The 11,635-nt window shown below is 27.9% G+C and overlaps 13 protein-coding genes across 13 annotated transcripts; 8 read left to right on the top strand and 5 right to left on the bottom strand. All coding sequences in view use genetic code 6, as the record gives it.

Annotated features, from left to right (window-relative positions):
* Nucleotides 1-40: 40 nt before the first annotated feature.
* On the top strand, nucleotides 41-622 carry SS50377_23513 (uncharacterized protein; the record flags this gene model as incomplete). Its single annotated transcript, XM_067907378.1, has 1 exon — nucleotides 41-622. One exon carries the CDS (start codon nucleotides 41-43, stop codon nucleotides 620-622), a length of 582 nt encoding a protein of 193 aa, XP_067764352.1.
* A 12-nt stretch (nucleotides 623-634) lies between these two features.
* On the bottom strand, nucleotides 635-1,168 carry SS50377_23512 (uncharacterized protein; the record flags this gene model as incomplete). The annotated part of the gene is made up of 1 exon (XM_067907377.1): nucleotides 635-1,168. One exon carries the CDS (start codon nucleotides 1,166-1,168, stop codon nucleotides 635-637), a length of 534 nt encoding a protein of 177 aa, XP_067764351.1.
* Nucleotides 1,169-1,226: 58 nt separating this feature from the next.
* Nucleotides 1,227-1,712, top strand: SS50377_23511 (Transmembrane domain-containing protein; the record flags this gene model as incomplete). The annotated part of the gene is made up of 1 exon (XM_067907376.1): nucleotides 1,227-1,712. One exon carries the CDS (start codon nucleotides 1,227-1,229, stop codon nucleotides 1,710-1,712), a length of 486 nt encoding a protein of 161 aa, XP_067764350.1.
* A 57-nt stretch (nucleotides 1,713-1,769) lies between these two features.
* SS50377_23510 (Sugar transporter family protein) lies at nucleotides 1,770-2,990 on the top strand (the record flags this gene model as incomplete). The annotated part of the gene is made up of 1 exon (XM_067907375.1): nucleotides 1,770-2,990. One exon carries the CDS (start codon nucleotides 1,770-1,772, stop codon nucleotides 2,988-2,990), a length of 1,221 nt encoding a protein of 406 aa, XP_067764349.1.
* A 6-nt stretch (nucleotides 2,991-2,996) lies between these two features.
* On the bottom strand, nucleotides 2,997-4,043 carry SS50377_23509 (Palmitoyltransferase; the record flags this gene model as incomplete). Its single annotated transcript, XM_067907374.1, has 1 exon — nucleotides 2,997-4,043. The coding sequence occupies one exon, from the start codon at nucleotides 4,041-4,043 to the stop codon at nucleotides 2,997-2,999; it is 1,047 nt and encodes a 348-aa protein (XP_067764348.1).
* A 92-nt stretch (nucleotides 4,044-4,135) lies between these two features.
* SS50377_23508 (Nucleolar GAR1-like protein) lies at nucleotides 4,136-4,792 on the bottom strand (the record flags this gene model as incomplete). The annotated part of the gene is made up of 1 exon (XM_067907373.1): nucleotides 4,136-4,792. The coding sequence occupies one exon, from the start codon at nucleotides 4,790-4,792 to the stop codon at nucleotides 4,136-4,138; it is 657 nt and encodes a 218-aa protein (XP_067764347.1).
* Nucleotides 4,793-4,874: 82 nt separating this feature from the next.
* On the top strand, nucleotides 4,875-5,798 carry SS50377_23507 (uncharacterized protein; the record flags this gene model as incomplete). The annotated part of the gene is made up of 1 exon (XM_067907372.1): nucleotides 4,875-5,798. The coding sequence occupies one exon, from the start codon at nucleotides 4,875-4,877 to the stop codon at nucleotides 5,796-5,798; it is 924 nt and encodes a 307-aa protein (XP_067764346.1).
* A 29-nt stretch (nucleotides 5,799-5,827) lies between these two features.
* SS50377_23506 (14-3-3 protein) lies at nucleotides 5,828-6,568 on the bottom strand (the record flags this gene model as incomplete). The annotated part of the gene is made up of 1 exon (XM_067907371.1): nucleotides 5,828-6,568. One exon carries the CDS (start codon nucleotides 6,566-6,568, stop codon nucleotides 5,828-5,830), a length of 741 nt encoding a protein of 246 aa, XP_067764345.1.
* A 138-nt stretch (nucleotides 6,569-6,706) lies between these two features.
* On the top strand, nucleotides 6,707-7,597 carry SS50377_23505 (uncharacterized protein; the record flags this gene model as incomplete). Its single annotated transcript, XM_067907370.1, has 1 exon — nucleotides 6,707-7,597. The coding sequence occupies one exon, from the start codon at nucleotides 6,707-6,709 to the stop codon at nucleotides 7,595-7,597; it is 891 nt and encodes a 296-aa protein (XP_067764344.1).
* A 72-nt stretch (nucleotides 7,598-7,669) lies between these two features.
* On the top strand, nucleotides 7,670-8,599 carry SS50377_23504 (uncharacterized protein; the record flags this gene model as incomplete). The annotated part of the gene is made up of 1 exon (XM_067907369.1): nucleotides 7,670-8,599. One exon carries the CDS (start codon nucleotides 7,670-7,672, stop codon nucleotides 8,597-8,599), a length of 930 nt encoding a protein of 309 aa, XP_067764343.1.
* A 53-nt stretch (nucleotides 8,600-8,652) lies between these two features.
* Nucleotides 8,653-9,324, top strand: SS50377_23503 (Beta-phosphoglucomutase; the record flags this gene model as incomplete). Its single annotated transcript, XM_067907368.1, has 1 exon — nucleotides 8,653-9,324. The coding sequence occupies one exon, from the start codon at nucleotides 8,653-8,655 to the stop codon at nucleotides 9,322-9,324; it is 672 nt and encodes a 223-aa protein (XP_067764342.1).
* A 1,005-nt stretch (nucleotides 9,325-10,329) lies between these two features.
* Nucleotides 10,330-10,893, bottom strand: SS50377_23502 (uncharacterized protein; the record flags this gene model as incomplete). The annotated part of the gene is made up of 1 exon (XM_067907367.1): nucleotides 10,330-10,893. The coding sequence occupies one exon, from the start codon at nucleotides 10,891-10,893 to the stop codon at nucleotides 10,330-10,332; it is 564 nt and encodes a 187-aa protein (XP_067764341.1).
* A 276-nt stretch (nucleotides 10,894-11,169) lies between these two features.
* Nucleotides 11,170-11,574, top strand: SS50377_23501 (uncharacterized protein; the record flags this gene model as incomplete). The annotated part of the gene is made up of 1 exon (XM_067907366.1): nucleotides 11,170-11,574. The coding sequence occupies one exon, from the start codon at nucleotides 11,170-11,172 to the stop codon at nucleotides 11,572-11,574; it is 405 nt and encodes a 134-aa protein (XP_067764340.1).
* Nucleotides 11,575-11,635: the final 61 nt, after the last annotated feature.

Genomic DNA, 11,635 nt, shown 5'->3' with positions numbered 1-11,635 from the left:
CTGATATATCAAATTATGTGCAACCACTCCATTTATCAACATGTCCCAAACCAAAACTCTTTTCGATATGATGAAAGATATTAGGTAGAATATATCTAGCAAGAAAAATAGTTCCTTGAACTTTTCATAATTGTCGAAATCATCAATGAGTTACTAAGCACCATAATTTAACGCTATTGATCTTTAGGCATCGTAGCTTCAAAAATCTAAAGTTGAAGAGGAACTTGAAACACAAATTATTGATCTTGAATTAGAGAATAGAGTTACTCAGACAAACCTTAATAAGTTCATTGATCATGTCAATGATCATATGAAAAAGCTATCTGATGCTACTATTTCAATGCAAACTGAGGTTGAAACTCTTCGTGCGGAAAACAAGCTTTTAACTGATTATATTATGAAAAATGGTATTCCAACTCATTAATGTACTAATTAAAAAGGTTGCGACTGTTGCTATAGTGGCCAATGCTACTAACCTTGTGACTGCTGCCTCGAGTGCAACTGCAACGATCAACCAGTTGAAGAAAGTTTTTGTGATGAATAAGAATCTAATTGCGGATGTGAAGAATTCGAAGAAGAAGACGATGAATGTGAATGCCAAGGCTGCGACTAATGTTAATGAAGAAATATTCTCTCACTTTAAATTTTATATTAATTCAAGTAAATTTTTCATTGATTCAGCATCTAACTAAGGAGTTTTTTAAATTATTGCTGTGAGACATTAAAGTATTTCCTTTTTCATGTCGGAATGAATACAATTTTAAGACTATTTTATAAGCAGTATACCTAATTATACTTCTTGTATGTTAAATGTTTAGATAGCTAGCAAGCCTGCGGTGATTGAGTCAATTCCAAGATCTTCAAATAATGTCAAGAATGTTAAAATTTCAATTCGTAACTCTCCAGAAATAGAAGCATTTAGTAAAGAAAATGCCATAATGTGAAGTTTTAGTGATAAAAACTTTGGAGTAAGTTCTTTATTTAGCTAATACAATGTAATAAATGTGTTATTGAATCTGTTTAAAGCTGACGATACAAATATTGCAGGTATTAACGGATTTAGCCAGCAATCAAGTTACTATTTAGCAGATAAACTTATAATATAGTCAAATAAAATAGTAGGATCATGTGACTCTTTGAATTAATTTATTTTTGACGTAATCTACATTCAATTGCCGAAAATATTATTATCATATATTTATAATAAATTATATGAAAAGTAAATCATGGGTTCAAAGTAAATATTATCAACTTTTACAAAATAGCTTTTATTAACACTTTAACGTAAATAATCATGTCATTCACTTTTTGAACAATCTAATAATAGTGTTTTAATTAGCTTGTTTGTATAAATATTTTAAGTTATTTTAGTAATTGCCCTTTCTATAACTGTAGCTTCATCCAATATCGATGGGTATAGAGGATATCCGATTTCTACCACCTATACATATTTTTTATTCATGTTTAATGTTACCATAATGCTTTCTGCATAGTTAGCTTTTTTTAACAAAACATCTTTGGGCTTCTACCTTGATTTATCTTTATTTGTATTGGCTTTTATTCATTTTGTAGTTTATCTTTATGGTTATTCGCTTACATATTTGATTCTTATGTCTATCTTTTTTATTTTAGCTTTGGTGAGATTTATATTTGGGATTTGTTATGAGGTTTATAAAGCGAAATAAAGTTCATAATAATAAAGACTTATTTGAATTGATTTTTATATTATTATATTCAACAATATCATATTTTTTTTATTTTTTATAATAATGATTAAATCTGATAAGTCTACTATTTATTCATATACTATTACCTGGATTAATGGGATCTAATATGGAATATTTTTGTAATTATATAACTAAATATTTCTCTAACGCTACCTATTTAACTAAGATATTTCATATACAGTTGATATGTTCCTTTCTATATTCCATATATTGGGTTAATTTGTTGGTTCTTTGATGTTACCTAGTATTACTAAATTTTATTCAAAACCATATATAGTTATTTTTTCATTTATTCTTTCATCACTGTTATCATTTTCAGTTTTTCTTTTCCCTATAAATCCATTACATCTTGCCTTTTAAAAATTAATTTAAGGTGGTCTCATTCAAATTTAAATAACGTTGCAGCCTATAATAATATCTGCATAATATCCAAAATCTGACAAAAATATATCACTATAGTTTTAAACTTCGATTTTAGTTTCGATTTTTTTTTGCTCATTATGCAATCTATTAATAGTAAAATATTACTTACACTATAAATTTATGTTAGTACTACATTCACTGTTGACAGCATTTTTAGTAGTTTTTAATACTAAACTTAGATAAGTCGAAATTGATGAGGGCTTATCGGATTTTTCACTCTTTCATTGTTTTAAATACTAAACTATAGAATTTAAAAAAGGTGCTACTATTGCTGTTTTATTAGGATCAGTTTAATAGTTAACAGGCTTGGCAGCTTTTGATAGTAACCAATATGACTTTTTATAATAGACTATGAATAAATCGTATCACATTATTTATATAGTATTGTATTTTTAAGTAATAGATGTTTTATCAATGATATTTTCTTAGAAAATAAATATTTGTAAGAAGAAATAATACCTTTTAAGCATATTAGGAATATCTATAATTAATTTTATATCTGGTACATATATATTTCTAGGTATTTATAGCGTTAATAGATTTATTTGTATGAGAAGTATTTTCTTATTCTTCAATCAACTTGGCCCGTCTGGTCTTTATTATTTTTTGTGTTCCGAATTATTTCCTTAAAAATAAAAAGAAATTTATTATTCAATATCTATGATTGTAAAACGTTTACTTTCGTTAGTTATTATTATGCTTTTTCGCCTTCTCTATAGTTATTAATTTTTGTGTTACTTTTTTTATTCTTTTGTATGCTTCCTTGAGTTGTTTGTAATTAAAAAGGTATTTAAGTAATAATAAAAGTCAAATTTTGATGAAGAGAAAATACACGTTTGAATTATTTCACTATTGTATACTAGATGGCAATATTTAACCAGTGTAGTTGGTAACTTACGTTTCAATATCCAGAGATAACGTTTTAGTTTCATCTAATTTTCGAATTGGAGGTAGAACTTTCCGCCTTTAATTATTATCAGTTTTGTTTAGTTAAGTATCTGCATTCATAGTTTATTATGATACTGGTCGTTTCTCATGTACCTAAACCTAGCTTTTAAGTTCTCTATTTGTTCTATAATCGAATGAAAAATATGGATTATATAAAGGTTTTATTCTGCAACCTGGAATAAACATTAATACAGGATAAGGAATAATTTCTCTGAAATTTGACTTATGCCCTTTATCATAATAATTAATTGTTTCTGAATCTAATTTTTTAGCTGCTTAAAGTTCATAAAACTCAATAGTAGTCAAATTCCGTTTTATTAAATGCACATGGAAGAAGAATAGCTTACTCGTAATGAATCCGAAACAGCCAGTTATAACTAGTGAAATTGTTGAAATAATAATAAACACCAAACTTTAACCTATTTGTACTTTAAAGTAAAATATTTAAAGAAGAAGTTAAATCAACATTACAATGAATGAATATATCATAGTAAATGATGAAAAAAGCATTAGAGTAAAAAATTATCCGTAATTATTATACCCAACACATTATTAAACCCATGGACAATGATGGTCCATTTTTAATATACACTTTTAGCATTGTGAGCAGTGATGCGAACGCATAGGTTTAATTTTTTAGCAAAGAACACAGGATCTATCTAATTGAGGTGCATCACGTGAAATTGAGCCAGGATCTAGAAATGCAGTCATAAAGTAATTAACAGCCGAAAGAAGCATTAAATAGCAGTATACCCCAAATAGGATACCTGAAAATATATGTTACTTTAAATAAAAAAACTAAACAATAACACCAACTAAATTAATACAAAACAAGAGGGAAACTGCCAATAAAGTAAATAATTTGAGGTATTTACGGCTACGATGGTTTTAAGATAATTTTTTACACTACTCAGTACAAAATAGGATCTGAATGAATTTTGTCATATTTTGGTTTTTATAAATTAGATAAATAAATATATATAGGTGATTAAAAATAGAGTTTTTAATTAAGTATATATTATGAAAAATAAGGAATATCATCTTCTTTCAAAGCGGCCACCTCTATCGTTGCCTCTATCGTTACCTCTAAATCCACCCTGAGGTCTGTCGTTTCCTCCTCTAAATCCACCTTGGGGTCTATCGCCTCCTCTGCTAAAGTTTCCTTGAGGTCTGTCATTACTTCCACCTCTATTAAATCCGCCCTACGGTCTTTCACTACCTCCTCTATTAAATCCGCCTTGGGGTCTATCGTTACCGCCTCTACTGAAACTTCCGCTTCTATCATTAGTTTTTCCTTTGAATGTTGGTTTAGTGGCCTTCTTTGCTTTAGAAACAGTAGGCTATGGCAAAAATTTGTCAATACTCAGTAGAGCACCTTCACCTAGTTAAAATACAGATCCTTCTTTTAGAGAAGAAATTGATATCCCAGGTTGAGGTTTCATTACAATAAAATGTCTGGCTATGGGTCCTAAAACATCATCAACAACACCCATTTATTAACCTTTGCTCTGAATAGATGCATTAAATCTAGGTACTTTAGATTAATCTAAACATTCCATTAAAGCTAAGTCTTTTTCTTTAGTAATTATAGTACGAATAAAACGTAAAGAATCTATCATTTGGCCATCATCTCTAGGTTAGAATTTACTATTACCACCTCTAAAGTTACCACCTGATGAATTGAACCTCGACATATTGAAACGGAAAAAGAAAAGAACATGTTTACACTCTTTTATATCTTTATATTATATTAAATTATTCCGCCCTTCCCTAATCATGCATACATCATCATAGTCAAAAAGATCTGCATCTTAACTACGCTCAAATTCTATAGGTCGTCAGCTTTAGTCTAAAATTTTAACATATACATAAAATAATACTTAACAGCGGCGTAACGATTTAGAATAATAAATAAAGAATCTTAAATCAAAATATCAAGGTGAATCTCTGATAGAATCTTAGACACTCGTATAAGATGATGGGTTAAGTTTAGATTATTTGTAATAGTAAAAATAATGCATAGACAATGTTTAATTAGGTATTGATATTTCCTAAATTGGAGAAGTTCAATAGTCGCCAAACCCTCATTAAACTCTTACATAGGACCAATTATCTGTTTTTTAAAATCATTCAGTTATGCCTTAATAATAAGGGTAGACATAGCATGATATTCTCATATCTGCTGGTTAAGAAGATATTTTTTCTTGTCTTAAATCTTAGATGAATTAACTCTAATCGTAGTTAGATTAATAAAACACAAGATCTTAAGAAAGTTAAAATGAAAACTAGATGTAGAAGAGAATAATTGAATCATTAAAGTTGGAAATTGCGCAATTGAGAGCTTAGAAAAGATGTATTTAAGATAATTACAGTACAGTCATGAGATAACGTCATGATGAATAACAATAGGTTGCTAGGTTATTGTAGGGTACCATGGCTGATGCTGATTTGGTTACTATATAAAGAATTATGTTTAATGGTGATACTGAACCATAAAATCATGCTAAAAACTCTGCTATTTAATTATCAGCAATTGATGCTAGTGCCTAACTACTCACTTAAGTTGAATTAAGCAACAAAGTTAAAGAGTTGGAATCTATTATCTAACAGTAAAATGAATTAATTTAACAGAAGAATTAAGAGATGGACTAAATGAAAAAACATATTTCAGCTGCTGTATAAGCACTAAATGTTAAGTGAAATAATTATAATTTGAATCATAGCAAACCTCACTGGTTTTCTTCCTCATTGCCTTCAACATGGTCTTCGTTGATCCAAAGGTTAAGGTTATCACGGAGAAGTTACATGATAAGAGTGGCATCCTTATAAGCATCCTGGGATAACTTGTCAAGGTCATTGATAGCAGCGTCGAAAGCAGTCCTAGCAAGTTCACAAGCCTTCTCAGAATCATTCATAATTTCATAATAAAATACAGAATAGTTAAGGGCGAGACCGAGTCTGATGGGATCAGTAGGATTAAGTTGTTCAGCAATCTAGGTAGCAGCTTTGTAGGCTTCGAGAGACTAGTTGGCATGAGCTTTCCTGTCATCCTTCTGGGTAAATTCAGCAAGATAACGGAAGTAATCACCCTTCATCTTATAATAGAATACTTTGGCGGTGGTTTCAGTGCAAGTAGGGATAAATTTGTTATCAATGAGGGATAATACATCGTTGCAGTAAGCCTTGAGTTCTTCTTCGATCTTAACTCTGTAACCAGTGACATATTCGATTCTAGCAGAAGAAGGTTTGGTACGACCTTTCTCACGAGTCTCAATCGTAGAGACAATTCTCCAAGCAGCACGACGGGGGCCAATGATGTTCTTATATGCAACAGAGAGAAGGTTACGTTCCTTATCGTTAAGCTCTTCGCCTAATGATATAATTTTCTTCATTGTTTCGATCATATCCTCATAACGTTCAGCGTTTTCGTTTAACTGGGCAATGAATACTAAATCTTCGCGAGACTCCATTGATTTTAGTGAAATGGTAAAATTTAGAATGGTGGATTTTTAAAATTATATACTTATTGCTATATAATTTAGTATAATCTTGAAATAGATTATCTTGATAAATATGATTTATTATATAAGTATATTTATATGTTAATAATGCAACTACAAAGACATCATATTTCTTAAACCTTGAATTTCAAGGGTTCCCAGCTACTTACTCCTCCTAGTGAGTATTTTAACTCCCATAAGAATCTTATTAAGCCATTAGCATATTATATAGATGCTCCTTCATCTTTTGATTCTACTATTGTTATAATAGATTAAAAATAACAGTTTTCAACAGTTATAGCTATTTCCCATTCATTAATATACAAAGTTAAAAATATTTAACTTCCAGATCCATATGATCCGATTTAAGCATTGGCCCTTTTGCATCCTAGGGACTCGTATATTTAATTATTAAGAAAAACAACTGATTAGCGATATTCATGTAAGAAATAATAAAATTAAGCCATTCGCAATATTTCTATAAACGGTGAGCTTTTTTAATATCTTTAGAAAGCCAGTGATTATTGTCAAAAAATCATGGACAATCATAAGGTATGCGTTGAAGGGGATTTTTCATTTATTTTCACAGATAACTTGTTTTCATATGAAAATCATACTGTTACAATAGAAAGAGAATAAAAACTTAATCGCGTTATTCTTATTAGGACGGATGGAGAATAAGCAACCCAGTAAATGATTAATGAAAAATAAATAGATGGGACATTATTTATCATTAATATCAATATTATAGAAGATAATTTAGCTTAAATTTTTGTTTATTTTAGTGGGATCAAAGAAAGAGAAGCTTTTCCTTATTGCGAAGAAAAACACTATAAAGGAGTTAAAATAGATATAGAGTTTATAAATTGGTTAAAGTTAAAGATCATTAATTGTGATTTACTATATTAAACTAACGACTTCGCAATTGATAATATCGCTGCTGTAGCTAGTAACAGTATGGAAATGTAGTTTTTAAATTCATTCAGAGAGAGATAATGATTTTGTGAATATAAAATGAATTTTTTGATTAATTTATCAATTAATATAGTATATAATAGTATATTTATTAAAATGGATTTTATTTTTGATATCTTAGGTTAAGATATTGTTGATTTACCAGCCTCTAGAGCACTTCATTTTTAGGAAATTACACCTAAATATAATTTTTATAGTATTGAAGAAGCCAATTTACATTGCTTTACAAAGTAAATTACACAGTTACGGGAAGTATACACAAGTAAGCATGATATATTATTATATTAAGCAGCCTAATTAGATATAAGCATATTTGCCTTCCTTATTTCAGCATAATAAGATACTTCTTAGTTTCAAAAGCTTTTTGTAAAACTATTAGTATTGATTCATTTATAAATAAAGGATATATCAGAATATCTACATTAATAGGTTAACTTTCTTAGCAATGATTCATTTAAAGACCTTACTTTTTATTTATTAAATGATCCAAATTATAATGTTGATAATTAGTCTATTAAACAGCTTATGAGTTTTAAGAAATATTTTAAAACACTAAATTCTTAAATATTATTTTTCTACTAATAAGCAGAGTGTTAGCCAATTAAATCTGACTTTGTCTAGAGTCTGGAGTCAGGCATCCTTAAAGATTTGCGAGCATCAATCTCTGCTATAATTATATCTCAAGAGGCCGGATTGTAGTAGGGTATGAAAATGATTTTCAATATTAATAATTACGACCTTAAATTGGCGATACTGGGTGAAATCCTTTTCAGGTTCTAGCAAAAAGAAAAACTATAACTCTTAAATGATATTTTTGATTAAAAACTTACTGGATTAGATAGCGATTATTAAGATTTAGAATTTTTTTTGCCATTTATTAATAAAGAATCAATGTATAACCTTTCACCGACAAGACATGTAAAAGAGACTCTAAAACTTTACTTGTAAAATATTTTATAAATTGACGAATTTGCTCTACCATTTTCTTAATTTATTTTTGCTGTTTTCCCTGAAACTTTTTAGTGAACTATGTATTAAAATATAATAATACTATATTAATTATAATTTGAATTCTGCAAATGGAGTTTCTAAAATCTGTGTAATATTTTGTTTTTGATTTTGATGGTACTCTATTTAATTCCGCATAACATGCTCCTACTATCGATAGAGATTTAATGATTAAGCACGGTGTTGAAAACTACAAAAGAAGTGATTTTGAAAATTAAATCGCAGGTCTCAGTGGTATAGATTATATGAAATTTTTGAAATAGTAATTTTAACTTCAATCTGATGAAGCAGTAATGTTGGCAGATTTTTATGAACTTACAGGAAAGGTTTATGCGCAATGCCCATTTATTGATGGTGCTATGGAACTTCTCAGATTATTAAAATAAAAAGGAAAGAAAATTGGTATTGCCACGGCTACTGGTAGGAAAATGTTTGATCTTGTATTCAAAGTACACCCAGAACTTAAGCAATTAAGCGATTGTCTAGTGACTTGTGAAGAGGTTGGAAAATCAAAACCTGACCCAACAGTATACTTAGAATGTTTAAACAGAATTAGTGGAAACTTAAAAGAATCAGCTGTGTTTGAAGATTCATTGCCAGGTTTATAAGGAGCTAAAGCGACTGGTATGTGGGTTTATGGAGTTATTTCTAGTGAAAATGACAAAGATCTTAAGTAGGCTTTATGTGAATGCTATCACAAAGATCTAACTCAAGTTTTAAATTATCTTAAAGAAGTGCTCTGAGTCTATTATATATTTAAAATATTAAATTGCTATAATTTCTACAAAGATTCTAAATTAAGTAATAACACAATCTATTTAATTACTAGTAAGATTAATTTTAATTTTTGAATAAATATCAATCTTGTTGTTTAAAATGATTTAGTTAGTCAAAAATTAAAATTTTATTAGTACCTATTAACCCAGTATGCAAACCCTCTCAGATTTAGAAAAAGTATAAGTCATATTAAGTTTAAGTGGCAGACAAATTATATACTGATGTTTATACTATAGCCTTAAATAATTATTTTCATTTTAAGATTTTAGTGATTAAAAGAATTATTCTAAATAATTAAGTTACTTAGTAGTTCTTTGTTCTGGGCTCAATAACAATAGCTATTTAATGTTTTATATCAAAATATAAAAATGCATACTTAATAAACAATATTCTTATTATTTAATTTACAACGATTTAAGTTTCCATAACTTTTGTAAACCAAATTTAATAGTTACAACTTTTTATAACTAATTCTAAATAAACCATAATTTATATATAGGATTTCCTTTCCTAGTTGAAAAATATAATAACAAGTTTATGAAAATAATTAGAAGTATTTTCTAGTTAATATAAAATAAATAATTTTGTAATAAAGAAATTAATATATAATATTCTAAGTGAATATAATAGTTATTTATATATTTGGTTACATTTTGTAATACCAAAAGTAACAAATATCATTTTAAAAGTCATAAAATAAAGGGAATAATTTATATACAATAATATTAAATTTATGTAATAGAATATGAATAAAATTAATGAAAATAAGCGTAATTAATCTTTACATTATTTTTAATTAATCCTTAAAGTCCCAAATATAAGCATATATTATTTTTTAGTTTTATAGATTTATCAACGACTGCAAACTAAAATAATAATTTCTCAATAATATGAAATATATAATATATTATAATCTTAAATTTTTAGATTAATTAAAATAATTTTTTCTGCTTATCCAATAATTCCATCAGTCACTCGTAGCCAATAAATTCCTCTACACTGCCGCCAACACTACCTAAAATCTATACAATTTCCCGCCCATCTTACTCAAATACGTATTTTTCCTGTTATTCTCTTCCTTAATAGTATTCAGACATATCTTCTTTAATATTCTCAACATATTCTGCTCCTTTTTTCATTAGTGTTTAACTTTATTAAAAAACTTAATTTTTTTCGATTTTCGGTAGAATTTCTGCTGCAAAATCGCTTTTTATGGCTATTTAATTGAGATACTTCTGAGTCTATTTCAAAGTTTCAACAGGTTGCGCTTTGTGTGAAAATGCTTGATTTAGACGCTCAGTTGCGAGACCAAAAGATGATGCACATAACTCAAATTTCACACAGAAGATCCAATATTAGGCACAGGATGCTAGACCAGGATGTTAGTTTGGAAGATCTAGTAATAATTTTCTAGCAGTAGCTGTATGTATAGAAGCCTAATCAATAATCTAGGAAAAAGTATGGTTAAGTTATTCAGGTGGTGTATGGGAAAATGGCAAAACACTTGGAGGCTACAAAGCATTAAAGTCAGGCATTTTAACTGTTTATTGAAATTATAATATAATAATATAATTCTTAAAGTGGAGCGACAATTATTTTTTTAAATCACTATTTCTGATTGAATATATTTGTTAAAGTATAATGTAATTTAAAAGAAATTAATTTCTTATAAATTTCCACATTAGAAACCACAAAATTTATTTCAATTAATTGGTAAGTAAATAGATAACGGAAAATGTTCATTATCACTATCATTATTTTAAAATATATATTTAGTAACTATAACTTATAAAATCCACTCCAATTACAAAATGCCTCCCATGTTTGTACAGTAGAATAATAACCCTCAATTTTAGACACCTGCTCAATAAACAATTATATTGAATAAGAAAGTTAAGTAATAAGTATATTCGAAGTCACTAGCATTTCCCACAACTGATCGTTCAAATTATAATCCAGGAGCATAATCAGTCTAGTATGGATATAATTCCAAGCAAATAGAATTAAATTTACATTAAAAATGTGATTCATAATTATTGAAGCCAAAGGTTTCAATGGATTTTGATACAGTATCATCAATTTACTAAGTGGAGGATTTATAATAATTTGAAAAACAAAAACTAATGAGAAATACATTTTTATCATCAATAATTGATAAAAGTGACAACGAAAGTGTAATGAGCAGTTTCAGTGCATTCAAAACTTTGTAAGAATGATTTACTTTTTTGATGTTGCTATATCTTATTATTATATCTATTACATCTGTTTATTTTAAAA

Source organism: Spironucleus salmonicida, chromosome 4 (assembly GCF_000497125.1).
Source record: "Spironucleus salmonicida strain ATCC 50377 chromosome 4, whole genome shotgun sequence".
In the NCBI taxonomy this organism is placed as follows: domain Eukaryota; phylum Fornicata; order Diplomonadida; family Hexamitidae; genus Spironucleus; species Spironucleus salmonicida.
Note: the sequence above shows the minus strand (reverse complement) of the source record. Positions and strands in the feature narration are given on the sequence as shown.